This window comes from Phaseolus vulgaris, chromosome 11 (genome assembly GCF_000499845.2).
Source record: "Phaseolus vulgaris cultivar G19833 chromosome 11, P. vulgaris v2.0, whole genome shotgun sequence".
NCBI lineage: Eukaryota > Viridiplantae > Streptophyta > Magnoliopsida > Fabales > Fabaceae > Phaseolus > Phaseolus vulgaris.
In genome coordinates this window covers 13,842,144-13,857,097 of record NC_023749.2, presented here as the reverse complement: position 1 = coordinate 13,857,097, position 14,954 = coordinate 13,842,144, and the positions used below count along the sequence as shown (strand labels likewise).

General features: G+C 33.6%; 2 protein-coding genes across 2 annotated transcripts; both read right to left on the bottom strand.

Annotated features, from left to right (window-relative positions):
- Positions 1 to 773: 773 nt before the first annotated feature.
- On the bottom strand, positions 774 to 2,181 carry LOC137834820 (uncharacterized). Its single transcript, XM_068643026.1, has 4 exons — positions 1,821 to 2,181; positions 1,598 to 1,759; positions 1,118 to 1,387; positions 774 to 1,036 (listed from the first exon to the last, which is right to left on the bottom strand). Exons 1-4 carry the CDS (start codon positions 2,179 to 2,181, stop codon positions 774 to 776), a joined length of 1,056 nt encoding a protein of 351 aa, XP_068499127.1.
- A 9,844-nt stretch (positions 2,182 to 12,025) lies between these two features.
- Positions 12,026 to 13,498, bottom strand: LOC137830886 (transcription factor MYB30-like). The gene is made up of 3 exons (XM_068638291.1): positions 13,251 to 13,498; positions 13,017 to 13,146; positions 12,026 to 12,857 (listed from the first exon to the last, which is right to left on the bottom strand). The coding sequence occupies exons 1-3, from the start codon at positions 13,381 to 13,383 to the stop codon at positions 12,149 to 12,151; spliced, it is 972 nt and encodes a 323-aa protein (XP_068494392.1). The 5' UTR covers positions 13,384 to 13,498; the 3' UTR covers positions 12,026 to 12,148.
- Between the last annotated feature and the right edge of the window lie 1,456 nt (positions 13,499 to 14,954).

Genomic DNA, 14,954 nt, shown 5'->3' with positions numbered 1-14,954 from the left:
AGAAACTAAATAACTTGAAATCCTTAAGCTTCAAGAACTTAACTCCAAAGTTCCAAGTTCCCTTGATGTATCTGATGACTCTCTATGCAACCCTCATGTGAGTCTCCTTTGGGAAATGCATAAATCTGGATAGAATGCTTATTGCATTTAGAATGTCAGGTCTGGTTGCTGAAAATACATTAGACATCCTATCAAGCTTATGAATCCAACTTCATCAACTTTGGAAGATCCATCTTCTTTGACCAACTTCTCCTTTTGATTCATGGGAGTGCTCATTGCCTTGCAATCTTCCATCTGAAACATTTTAAATATTTCTTTTGCATACTTCTTCTGACAAATGAATACTTGATCCTGACTTTGCTTAATTTTCATTATAAATCTATTTCTCCTTTCACTAACTCCATTTTGTTGTGGAGTGTATGGGGTTGTTAATTGATTCTCAATTCCTGCCTCCCCACAAAAAACGATTGAAAGTTTCTGAAGTGTACTCCTTGCCATTATCAGATCTTAAAATCCGAATTGTGCAACCATTTTCATTTTCCACCCTGGCCTTGAATTTCATAAATACACCAGCAACTTTTGTTTTTTTTTTTTCAAAATGAAAATCCAACACATTCTTGTTAGATCATCAAATAAGGCTATAAAATAAAGGTTACCATTTAATGATGGTGTTCTTTGAGGACCACAAAAGTGTGAATGAGCTACAATTTCTTCGAAGCCCTCCAAGCCGGTTTAGGGAATGATTGCATGTGTTGCTTCCTAAATTTTCATGCTCAATAGTTGGTCAGGATATCATCAAGATTAGAAAGTTCTTCTACCAGCTTCTTTGATTGCATTTGAAGTAGTCCTCGATGATGAAAATGCCCGAGTCTTTTCTGCCAAATTTCAGTGACACTTTCTTTGGATTTAAATGCCATGTGCTCCTCCTTCATTGGATTGAGAGCAAAACTTTTTCCCTTCATTTCATTTTTAAACAAAACTCTGCCATCAACATCTTTGATTAAGCAATGTTTATTTTCAAACATCACTTTATAGCCTTTTCCCAACAATTAACCAACACTTAAAGATTTTGATCAATCTTTAGCACACAAAAAAACATTTGTAATGGTTTTTGTACCTTTATAACTTGTGATAGCTACTATGCCTTTTCCTTTTATTGCAAGGTGTTCACCATTTCCAATCCTCACTCTTTTAATCTCAGTAGTTCTCAATTCCTTGAAGATTTCCTTGTCATGTGTCATGTGGTTGGTGCAACCACTGTCAACCAACCAACTTTCACTTGATTCTCTGCTTGAGAAACAAGTGGCTACGAACAATTGATCTTCCTCTTCTTGATCAACAACTTGAGCATCTGCCTCTTCCACCTGATTTTTGTTTTTGCATATCACTGCTTCATGTCCAAGTTGGTTTCATTTGGAACATTTGGCATCAGGTTTTCTCCAACATTTAAATGGTGGATGGCCTTCCTTTCCACGGTGTTGGCAAGGTGGATTTGTTTTCTTTACACCTTCTCCTTCATTTTGGTGATTTCTAAATGAATTATCTTCATTTGATGGTTGGTTCTTCTAGTTCTTCTTCTTTTTGTACTTGTTGTAACCTTGATGCTTGGCTATTAAGGTTCCTTCTACTGCTCCATCTTGTCTCATGGCTATTCTTTTTTCTCGTGCTTGTAAAGGATTTAGGAATTCTGCAAGAGAAATCTTTGATAGGTCCTTTGTGTTCTCTAGGATTGTTATGGTGGCTTCAAACCTCTCTGGAACTGTTACAAGCAGTTTAAAAAAAAATCTTGAATCATTTAATACAAATCCAAGCATCCTTACTTTGTTGGCAATGCTTAGAAGTCTGCCAGAGTAATCTTTTACGAATTTCTGGCTCATTCATTCTCTGCAATTCAAACTCCCTGATTAGATTTAGTACTTTTATTCCACAAATCCTCTCATCACCTGCATATTCTGCCTTGAGGTAATCCCAGATTGCTTTTGTTGACTTCAAGGACATTATCCATGTGAATACCATAGGAGATACAGCTGCAAAAAGGCATGTTTTTGCCTTTGATCTCTTCATCTTCTTTTCTTTCTGTGATTTTATTTGTGCCACAATAGGGTTTTCCGAAAGGAATTGAATTTCATAGTTCTCTTCTATAGTTTCCCATAGATCCAATGCATCTAAGTAGGTCTCCATATGAACGACCCACATCTGATATATCAAATTTTGGTGTTGCCATTGCTGAAAAATTGGACTTTCCTTGCACTGTTGCACACTCTACTAACCTCACAGATCCCTTAAGAAGATAACTTTTATACCAATTGTTGGTGTTGATGAATAAAGCAGAGCAAGATATTCATTATCTTTGCTAACAATTTTTATAATACTTGCATTAACTGACTCTTAAATGCTTTTATGAGCACTTACATAGAAATATTAATTCAATAATTGAAACAAAATAATAAATATCATGTGCACTAATGTGCATTTATATGCAGTTACAAAAAACACAATATCTAACAAAATCTAAAATTACAGTTTAATAAAGGAACCAAAATTGTGTACCTTCAGATTAGGACCTAAGTAGTCAAAGGAAAAGAAAATCAAAAGAAGTTCGAACTAAGAAAAACCTTCTTCATTGTTTCACAAAATTTGATGTGAGTGGATTTTTTGATGTTTTCATTTTGTGACACTTTACTTTTAGGATTGAGATTTTAGGAATTTAAGAGTGAAAACCTTAGAAAAATCCTCACTGGACATTAACTTAACCAAGTGGTTAAGTAGATGTGAAAGTTCATTTCACAAAGGCAAAGATAAAAGCAAGATATGGTGAGAATGGATGCAAAACTCAATTAATTCATGACAAAACCAAGAGCATAAACCAAGGAAGAAAACAAAGACAATGAACATAAATGGAAGGTGAAATGAAGGAGAATGGAAGAAGGAAACTTATGGAAAAGGAGAGTGATGTTCACGCCACTTGATGGGTGGTAACCATCAAGATGAGTGGAAGGCTGCCACTTGAGAGCTTCATTCTCATCAAGATAAGACCAAGGAAGAGGAGATAGCACTCACTCAAGCTCACACAATATTTGTGCAGAGTAACTCTTCTTCTATTAATTTCAACTTGTAAAATACACTAGGTAGGCCTTCTATTTATATGTGAAGGAGCTGGAGAACAAGCTAAAGGGGTAGGATGGGAAAAGGGAAAAAATGGGCATCCTTAGGGTTTGACTAAGTCAAACCCGCATCTTAGGTTTGTCCTTCTATAAACTAGGTCAAAATGTCTTCCAAAAGGGCTAAGAACAACCTAAAATGTTATCCACACCCCCTATTAAGCTAATGGTACCTTATTCTAGCCTATCTTTGCTATTTGGACCCCTAAAGTGGGCCTAATTTATTTACATAACTTTTCTCTTGTGGAAAAGACCAGAAGGAAGAACTTTTGATATTCTGGTTTATAACTTCTTCTTCTGCTTATGCTTTCTCGAGGTTTGGTGGGGCCCGACTTTGTATATTGAGATGACTGGCCTTTTTGTGAGGTGCTTGATGTGTCCTTAGTCATCTGTTGGTTGCTTTGGTTTGTATCATGCCCCCCAGGTTGGAAAGAATTCGTCCTCGAATTTATAACTCCTGCAAATAACATAGTTAGTTTGTTCCCAAATAAGATATTTGGAAGTTTAGGATGTGAAGCAAACTTATGTTCATGAAGCTTGGGGAGTTCACATGGGTGAATTCTAGATACAGGCCATGGTTATAGAGAATGTTTAGGGAATAAATGATTTGTTTGTGAAAATCCTCTTAGAAATGGATAACCTTTAGGAGGTTTTGAAGATCATCCCTAAACTTCTTTAACAAAGATGTCAAGTATTTAGAATTATTTGGGAATGAAAAAGAGAAGGAAGAAGTATACCTAGGAGGTGTAGTGATTTTCGTAGGAGTCAACAAAATGAGACACACTTTTTTTTTAAAGGCACCTCGGTGGGTTGAGGGAGGAGGGAGTGTTCCGACCTCAAGTTCGAGAGATAACATCGCTAGGGTCAATCACCGCATCCGAGGTATTGTCCGCTTTGGAGGTCAATACTCCGTCATAGTTTTGTCCTTAAAAGGCGCCTCTAATGAGACACACTTTACTTTCCTCTTCTTTCTCATTTTCTTTTTTGGCTTTTGTTTTAATTTGGTCTTTATTTACTTCTTGTAACATTGTGGTTCTTTTATTTGGACAATTGGCAGCTATGTGCCAAAACCTAAACATTTAAAACATTTTGTGCTTGAAGTTTTGGTGGGTGACTTAGGGGTAGAGGTAGAAGGAATGTGTTTAGAAACTTTTTGGTGAGAAGTGGTTTCTTTTGAAAAATTGGAAGGAGAAGTTTTTGTAGAATTTTTGTTTGTATCCTTCCATGAAGATTTGTATAAGCCATCATTATGAATATTTTTGAAAGTTGTTTTCTTCAAAAGTTTTCATTCCACCTTGATGGCTAGGTGAACCACTTTCTTTAAAGAAGAGTACTCATATAATTCTACAATATCTTAAATTTCTCTCCTCAAACCACTTACAAACCTAGTTATCTTTGACTCTTCATTATCATGCATATTAATTTTAGTCAAAGTTGTTTCTAAGTCTTTAAAGTATTCATCTACCATCCTAGGTCCTTGATGAGCCATTAGAGCTTCCACAAGTGTTCCTTCCTATGAGGAGGAACAAACTGCGCACACATACTTGCTTTCAAATCATACCAAGAGACCACGGTTGGCCTCTTGTTTAACCCAATGTCCATTACAGTTTGTTGCCACCATTGGTTGGCATAGTCTAAAAAAACTAGGGAAGCTAACCTAAGCTTTTGGTCCTTGATGACCTTATACACATTAAAGAGATGTTCAACTTTAGCTTCTCATTCTAAATACAAAGTAGGGTCATTGGACCCACTAAAACTAGGTAACTTTACAAAATCAAAAGAATGTTGTGGTTGGTGGTGGTGTTGATGGTGCCGTTTTGCAAAAGTGTGCACTAGCCCATCATGTTCTTGACTCCCATAGTGCATGGATGGTCTAGGTGCTCTTGGTGGCTCCAATCTCCTTTCTTGAATTTGTCTCGCTTGAGCTTCTTCTAGTCTTTGCAATCTTTTCGCTAGTTGGCTTATTTTCTCGTCTTTGTGGACAAGTCGCTTCTTGACCTCCACAAGTTCTCCCAAAAGGTGGGTTTTGTGATATGATTGTGGTTTTGAAGGTTCACCTAAAGACAAATTACCCATAATTTTTTTACACAAAGGAACAAATAATTAGTGAAAACAATTTAAACACTCCTCACGTTTGCATCACTTTGCATCACTTTTGGTGAAATTCAAGAAGAGAACACCCAAAGCACTTCAAAGAAATTCTTCCCTTAACAAAAGGTCTTCATTGATCTTAGAGGAAACCACCACAAAACTTAAGGAAAAGAAAAAAAAAAGACAAACAAGAAAAGCTTAAGCAAGAAAAGCTAAACCAAATTTGAGAAAGAGATTATGACAAAACTTGAAGAAAGACAATCAAGAAAAACAGGCACACAAAAAGGACTCAAAGGTACTTACTAAACTCTTAACAATGAAACTTTTTCTTTAGAAATTGCTAAAGCAAAAGGATAAAAAGTTTCACGTTGGTTGAAATCAATTTGCCGATCAAGTTGAATCCAAATTTGGAAAATGTTTTTCTTTAGAATTGATATCACAAATTTGCGTTTTCACTTTTTTTTTATACTAGGGTTTTGAATTATGGAAATGAAATGTCCATAGTTTTAATCATGCATCATTTCTAATAACTCCAATTTTCACAAAAAAAATTGGGATTCAAAATAATTGATCACTTGAAATCTTTTTGTTTGGAACTTTAAATCTATTTCTACTAAAACAAGTTTCTAATTACTTCTCAAACTTTCAAAATTAAAAGAAAAGTAAATATAATCTAAGTAAGGACTCCAAGAACATATGACTCAAAGCAAAAGGCAAGAACACAATAAGACACAAAAAATAACAATCCAAAAGCAAAACAAAGCTATGGAAGATAAAATGGCCGAATGAAAATTACAAGGAAAATAAAGGGCTGAAAATTAAATTGCAAGAATGTAAAGACAAGAATTTAAAGGTACTTGAATTTAAAGAAAAGAAATTAAAGGTACTTGAATTTAAAAACAAGAAATTAAAGGTGCTTGAATGTAAAGAATGTAAAGTGTCAATCAACTCAAAGCAAAATAATCTCAAGAACCTAAGCTTTGATACCACATGATGTGAGTTGATTTTTAGATGTTTTCATTTTGGTGACACTTTACTTTTAGGATTGAGATTTTAGGAATTTAAGAGTGAAAACCTTAGAAAATTTCCCACTGGACATTAACTTAACCAAGTGGTTAAGTAGATGTGAAGGTTTATTTCACAAAGGCAAAGATAAAAGCAAGATATGGAGAGAATGGATGCAAAACTCAATTAATTCATGACAAAACCGAGAGCATAAACCAAGGAAGAAAACAAAGACAATAAACATAAATTCCTTGGAGTTTGATTGGCCTCTAAGATAAGTGAAGATAGCCGCCACTTGAGAGCTCTCAATACTCACAAGATAAGACCTAAATGCTAAGAAAAATTCAAACCTCACTAACACCTCACACAATTTGTGCAGAGTAACTCTTCTTCTATTAATTTCAACTTGTAAAATACACTAGGTAAGCCTCCTATTTATAGAAGAAGGACCCTTGAAGAACAAGCTAAAAGGGTAGGTTGGGAAAAGGGAAAAATGGGCAGCCTTAGGGTTTGACTAAGTCAAACCCGCATCCTAGGCTTGTCCTTCTATAAACTAGGTCAAAATGCCTTCCAAAAGGACTAGGAACAAGCTAAAATGCTACCCACACCCCTTATTATGCTAATGGTACCTTATTCCAGCCTATCTTTGTTATTTGGACCCCTAAAGTGAACCCAATTTATTTACATAACTTTTCTCTTGTGGAAAATACCAGAAGCAAGAACTTGTGATATTCTAGTTTATAACTTCTTCTTCTGTTGATGCTTTCTCGATGTTTGGTGGGCCCGAATTTGTATACTGAGATGACTGGCCTTTTTGTGAGGTGCTTGATGTGTCCTTAGTCATCTGATGGTTGCTTTGATTTGTATCAAACTCTGCATCTGAAAGAGTGGAGTGATCGAACCAGCTAATGTCTTCATCATCATCCATTGGAGTAGGGAGATTAAGATCTATCAAACTGTCTCCAACTCTAGCAGAAGCTCCAACCGAAACAGTTACAGAAGTTCTGACAAATTCTAAAAGTTATGATGGCTGTAGTTGTAGAAGAACCTATAACATGTGTTCTCTTGCGCCCACCGAGGACTTGACCCAAACCAAAGAATCTAGAACAAACGGGGCATTCGTGGATTTTCTTCTTCGCCACAACAACATGCTCCAATTCAGGTTCCATTTTTTAAACTCTAATTCACCAAAGACAACAACAACCATTATTTTCCACATCTTAGAAAAGTTCTCAATCTCCATTAGTAACTATGATTGTGCAAATGAGAAGTGATAGATCTAAGGCTTGTGATGTTAATAGGACTAACAAAAATACACAAAAACACCATATCAAATAACACACACTAGCAATAGCTTAGGAAAATCATAATAATAGATTTTAAATTTTAAAATCCCTAACTACAACTTGAGCAAAAGTTTATTTGGGCATTTCACCCATTTTCTTCTAAATCGCAACATCTGAAAATATTTATCTCTAGAAATTAAAGGAGTTTCAACCCCTATTGAAATAAATTGATGAAACTAGAAAACAAACGAAGGATTTTGGGAATCCAATTCAGAAACAAAAGCAAGAATCACAATACATCAAAATCACAGAAATCGTATATGTTATGACCACGTACCTATTTGCAACGATGAACCACAAGAATCTTTGCTAGCATGGTGTCCTTCAAGTCAACGACAATGGCGAAAAGGACCAATGACGACAATGATAAGTGTTAGGGTTTGCAAAAAGGTTTTGTGTGAAGAGAGTTTGCGGTAATGAGATGGTTTTGCATGAAGGGTGAGAGAGTTTGTGTGAGAGGGAGAAGGTTTGAAAGAGATTGAAAGAGTGAGAGTGTTTGTGGAGAGTGAGAGGGTCTGTGTTAAGGAAAGGGTTTGTGGTAATGAGAGTGGGAGGCTCGAAAGAGATTGAAAGAGTGAGAGGGTTTGTGTTAAGGAGAGATTGAAAGTGTGAGGTTTCTGGAAAAAAATGGTAAAGAGGAATGTTGTGGAGGAAATGAAAACGCGTTGTATATTTCGAAGGATAATAGTGATGGTTCTAAATGAAACGTTTTGAAGGAGAATTGTGACAGTTATTAAGTCATCGTATTATATGGATAATTATTGAAATTTTTAATAACCGTCATATTAAAACCGCCACTACATACATGTTTTTTTTGTAGTAACATGTTATTTTTCATTCTTTTCTATAATTTTTTACTTGACTTCTTCAAGAAAAAAAAAACTAATTAAATTAATTAGGTTTTCCAACTATAAGTAAAATGTGTTTAGGTTATCCCAAAAAGCTTCCCTAAGGGTTTATGATATCCTATTTCCAACATTTAAGGAAGCATATGAATTCTTTTTACTCAATCTTTTTATTATTCCCTTACTATTTTTCTTCTCCGGTAAATTACACCTCGTTCAACCAAACCAACCATTCAGTTCTGACACTCACAGTCTTGCATTAATCGCTCGTATTTTTTTCCATTTCAACTTTTTCCTATCTTACATCTTCAATCTTCACAATATGGACATTGTCATGGTTGAAGAACCACTAACATTTTTAAGCTAAAGTCTCATCATAGAGTTCACTTTCTTGATGCCTATAGCATACTCCTTGATAAACATCATAATTTAGTGATATTTTATGCAAAAAAATAGGCACTTATGGATTTTAATTGTTGATAAAGTTATAATTCAACCTTTGATTTATAGATTTTCACCTTTTTACATATTTTGGATTATGAGATAAATAAGAACTATTTATTCCCAAGTTTGTGCTAATTTCAAGAATCTAGGGAAATATGGAGATAAGGGTAAAGGAGGAATGGAAAAGTAAATACGAGGAGAAAAGGCAAAGTTGGAGCATTCAAAACTCGCCCAAGAACTCACCCAGACTCTCCCAAACTCTCCCAAGCAAGATCACTCTTGAGGAAAATTTGCTCTCAGGAGCAAACTTGCCTAAGAACTCGCTCAGGCTCGCTTAAGCGAGTTTGTTCCGGTGAAGTTGGGTTTTATTCTCGTGAAACTCGCTTGATAAAGCAATACCTCCGCTTGAGTGAGATGTCACTTAACGTACATCAAATTAGGTTAAGTAAAAGGCGTGAGGCAAAATCCTAAGTAAAGAAGGAGAATAATTAGAGATAGAAAATCTTAAAGGAAGTAGTCGTCAAGGAGAAACATCCTGGATATTCTTTTCTTGCTTTCAATGCTTTTAATGTGTTCAAACTCTTATGTATTGAGGTGATATTTATTTATAATATTTTTTATTGATTGATATTGGTATTATCATTTTATTCTTAAAGTTCAAATCTTTATTCATGATTTTGATCTTTAAATTTTACTGGATGTATCTAACCTATATGATAATGCTTAACATATTTGAATGCTAAGAATATATTTGAAATGTTAATTATTTTATAACATTTGTTCGTAATAATAAGAACGTTTTTATAAATATGTGAGTAATCAATATTTAGGAGACAATATTAATAATTTTATAAGCGAGAAATCGATATGAATGATTTTTATATGAGCATCAATGTCAATCAAGTTGAAATGTTATATGTTTTTATTCATTGAAATACATATGAGTGAGAAGGATTAATCTCAATCTCAATTTTCTCAATTGAATTATCTAAAATGTTTACTTTATTTTAATTTAATTTCTTACATAAATTTATGACACCAACAACCTTTCAATCAAACTTTTGAACATCCTTTGATATTTAATGAATATTACACCTTGGGATTTTAAAATTGTTCCTTTTGGGTTCGATACTCATCCTTATGGACAATTTATTACTTTTGACTCAGTACACTTGCCAAAATAAAGGCATGACTCCTCTCCTTCAAAGAAACACAATGAGATTGGTCTACAAAGTTTGAGATCACCCTAAAGACTACTTTTTCTCAAATAATACTTTTGGATATTTATTTCAATTTTCTGTTGAAGCAAAAAGTAATGTACATTAGAGCATGGGACAATTTGATGACATGTTATTTAGATTATAGGGATGTAATGTCATAATGGGTATATATGATATATTAGGGGAATTATTTAAAGGAAAAAGTTGATTTTTGATGTCTTTATTTTTAGGGGTTACTTTTGGAGTGTATATAAGTTAGTATAGACAATGATGAATGATAAATATATATCATTTTATAGTGGAAACATTCTTATAGGACATACTTAATATAGTATTCTGAAAGGCCTTAGTCGATATTCTGCTTATTGAATATCCTTGATTGTATAGATCCATGTGTGATTTATATTGTTGTTGTACATTGGTCTTTGTAAAAGATTGAATGATTGTAATCTATTGATTAAAATGTCTTTTTTTATATATACTTTTCTTATGTTGAAAATTTATTTCGATAGTTTATCCTAACATGTCTTGTTTGTATTACGAATTGCAATGATTATACTATGTATATAAGATATGTACATAGGCAATTAACATTTGAAAAAGAATAAAAAGTTTATTTTTTATGTTCCTTTTGTAAATATGTATATATATTGTGTATGTTTACTTTAAATATTTTTTATTTATTATAAACATTGTAATGGTCCTTTGATGGGTTTTTTTTATCAGCGATACAAATTTATACATATGAACCACTTCAAGGGTGATTCAGCCCTTATACAAAGAAGCATGAACGACCTGACAACATAACACCTTCCAAACAGCTACTAAGAATACTAATCCTGACAAAAATGAACTTCGTCACCAAACTAAAGCGAATAAAGAAAGACCAAAGGATCAAGAAACCAATTAGAGAAAGAAAAACAAGCAGAGAGAAACTTAGAAGTGAGTCAAGACCAAACATTTAGTTAAGCCAGAGAAAAGATCTCAAAAAAATCCAGAACTCCACCTTTATAAATAATCTTTATGACACCAAATCTCACTAACCACCGCAATTCATATATTCTCCATTCCTAAAACAACTGATTACGAAGCATTACACAACCTGAATTGCACAAAATGATAGTAAGCATGAATGGGGACAACCAACGTAATGCCTAACTATATGTATAATGGGTAATTAATTTTTAAGATACTATATATGTATAAACGACAAAATATATATATATATAAATAATTGTCATTACAAAAACAATTTTTTTTATTGGGTACCCATTACATGCTTATTTGATTAGTCGTTTTTATTATTGCTTAATGTTCTTTCTATTGAGTTCTTTCTCACCAACAACAACAGATTGATTCTGAAAGTTACAACCAACAATCTCCCCTTTATCATATTTCTATTATCTTCAATCCAACATAAGTTTGTGTTATGTAAGTGGCCGAGGAGATCTTGGTGCACACTATTTAAGGGTCAAACAGGGATCGATTACCGAAAGACCATTTAGCTGATATGGTCGAAGTGGTTCTGAGGACCTATCTAGCATCCTTCAATACAACATGATTAGCATAATCATGGTACGAGATGTTACCATAATGTTAAGATTAACCCAATAATTCGTCCTAATTCATATCTAGAATTGGAGACCAATTACAATGTTATAAATATGCACTTCACCCAAGACAAATGTATGCATTTATTATAACTAATACTCCAACTATTTAATACTGAATTCTAACTTGAACGTGAAAATATCTTTTACCATATCTCACATTCGACAAAGACCAAAGAACATGATTGAAGATCAAAACCACCAACAATTGTTTGAAAAGACTACTCTTTTCTTTCCCGATCAAGCTGAGAACTAATAACTAACAAGTCAAATAGAAACCTTAAGATATATTGAGAGTAGAAATAGAGCAGAAGCAATTTTCTATATTAGAATTATAAAAGAGAAATACAGATAGCCACTGCTACATCGCTATTATACAAGTATATAAGTCATCACAAGCTGTTCATTAGAATAAACCTAAGATTTTTATTGTACAAAATGACTTTGACCCCACAAATCATCATACAGTGGAGCAAAATATTCCGATTCTTCCACGGAGGGAACAAGTAGCTCGCTTGGAACGTGGGACACGTCAACCACAAATGGCTGTGACCAAAAGTTATCAACTGTTACCTCTTCATATGCATCGAGAAAGGTGCCAAAGTCATTCTCCATAACCATACTTTCACTGGATGATTGATGCGGAGACGATGCACAAGAATCAACGTTCTGTGTAGAATTTGTACTTTGAAAACTGTCATTAGTATCTCTTGACAGTACTTCACAAGGTGCACCGTAGGAAACTCCATCCAGATTGAGTTCTTTCCAGAAACTTTCATTCACATATGAGTCAAGAAAACCGAAGTCATCTTCCAACACCAAATTTTCCATACTAGCAGAATTGGAATGATCTGAAGTCATGGAGGAAAACTCGCTGCTGGAGGATGAAACTGGGGAGAATGAGCCTGATGAATTATCTGAAATCTGGGAAGTAGCTGGAAGACTAACAGTAACACCATTTTTGTTGGGAACCGAGTCCCTCACTGCCCTGGATTCTTTATTCTTTGATTTGGAGGCTCTGGCTTCTTCATCTGTGACTGTATTTTGTTGAGACCTTTTCTTGAGAGTGGTGTGCCAGTGGTTTTTTATTTCGTTATCTGTTCTTCCTGGTAACTCAGCCGCAATAGCAGACCATCTGCAAGTGAAGGAATCATCAGATTAGCTTCCAATTTTACAATTCCACGTTATTGACTCATTTCAAATAAGAATTTGCAAAGACTATTTGAATTGTTGATATCTTGATATAGATGGAAGGTAGATTTCATTGTATCACAGTATTAGGAAGTGATCATACCTGTTACCATGTTTTTTGAGCATCCTGATGATGCATTCTTCTTCTTGTGGAGTGAAGTTCCCTCTTTTGAGGTTAGGCCTTAGATAGTTCATCCATCTCAATCTACAACTTTTCCCACACCTTGCAAGACCTAAAAGCCAATGCACCAGATAGAGAATTAGTACTTTTTTCTCCTATGTCTATAAATCCTCACTAATTATTTGGCTTAATTTTCATAAGTGTTTAAACATATACCTGCAAACTTGGGAAGTTGGCGCCAATTCCAGCATCCATATCTAGTGACATAAGCAACTAACTTCATATCTTCCTCCGGAGTCCAAGTACCCTTTCTCAGTCCACTTTTGTCACAAGACGGGGTTCTCACCATCTCTGTGAAGAAAAACAACTGAACTCACTCAGTTCTGTTGGAATTTGAGTTTGTGTTGATGTGAGAAGATATTTCAGTTGTGTTGGTAAGCGAGGGAGTGTGTAAGAATGGTTTCTGTGTATGATAAGTTAATGTATTTATATAGTAAACGCGTTCACATTCAAAACGTGTTTCATGTAATACGATTTTTTTATAATAAATTCATTCAGATTAACAAAAGACTCGTGTGACTTCCGAATAAGGGTCTTTCTCAGCAGGCCCTAACCTCTCACATCGTTCTATAAATAGTCAAAAAATGTGTTTATACTTGAATATGTGAAGATAGTGACATCTTGTGACCAGTGCTACCTAGTATCTTCCTGGAAGGTAACACGAAACATGAACCTTCCTTATAAAAATTAACACACGTGAGGAAAATCCACAAGCACAAAACACAACCTCAAACATTAAACTAACATCAAATCAACAGGTGTTCTCAGTATTAAAAATATAACTTTGGCTTAAATTTGTGGTTGTTCTTGGAATATGTTTGTTTTTTTAATTATTTTTTATTTTTTATTTATATTTATATTTATATTTTCTTTCTGTTTTGATATTGATTATGTTCAATTTACAGGTCACTGCTAACACTAAAAAAAATTCAGGACCAAAATAAAATATCGGAAACACTTCAAAAAATTAAAGAAAATTTCAATAGTTGTTCAGGGGCTTAATAGAATCCAAATTTTCATGTATAAAATACAAAATATTTAGGAACTAAAAAAATTCAAACATATTTCATAAATCAAAACCATATTTAAACTGATACTAAAGAAACTCAACGTAATACTTAAAAAAAATGTTTTCTTTTGAAATTGGACTTTTTCAAAAATTGGTATTATGTCGTGTGTTTGGAGATCAAATTGTGGTTTTTTTTTCTTCCTTTACTCATTTATAGGAACTAAAAAAATACAAACATATTTCATAAATCAAAACCATATTTAAACCGATACTTTTAAAGAAACTCAAAATAATACTTATAAAGAATGTTTTTTTTTAAGGAAAACTGAAATTGGACTTTTTCAAAAATTGGTATTATGTCGTGTGTTTGGGAGATCAAATTGTGTTTTCTTTTTCTTCCTTTACTCATTTAGGAACTAAAAAAATTCAAACATATTTCATAAATCAAAACCATATTTAAATCGATACTTTTTAAAGAAACTCAACGCAATACTTAAAAAAACAAATTCTTTTTTTTAAAGGAAAACTGAAATTGGACTTTTTTCAAAAATTGGTATTATGTCGTGTGTTTGGGAGATCGAATTGTGCTTTCTTTTTCTTCCTTTACTCATTTCGGACCTAAAAAAATTCAAACATATTTCATACATCAAAACCATATTTAAACTGATACTTTTAAAGAAACTCAACCTAATACTTAAAAAAAATGTTTTCATTTTTTTTTAAAAGGAAAACTGAAATTGGACTTTTTCAAAATTTGGTATATGTCGTGTGTTTGGGAGATCAAATTTTCCTTTCTTTTTTTTCCTTTACTCATTTAAATTTGAGAGCCTTTTTTTTCTTTGAATTCGATG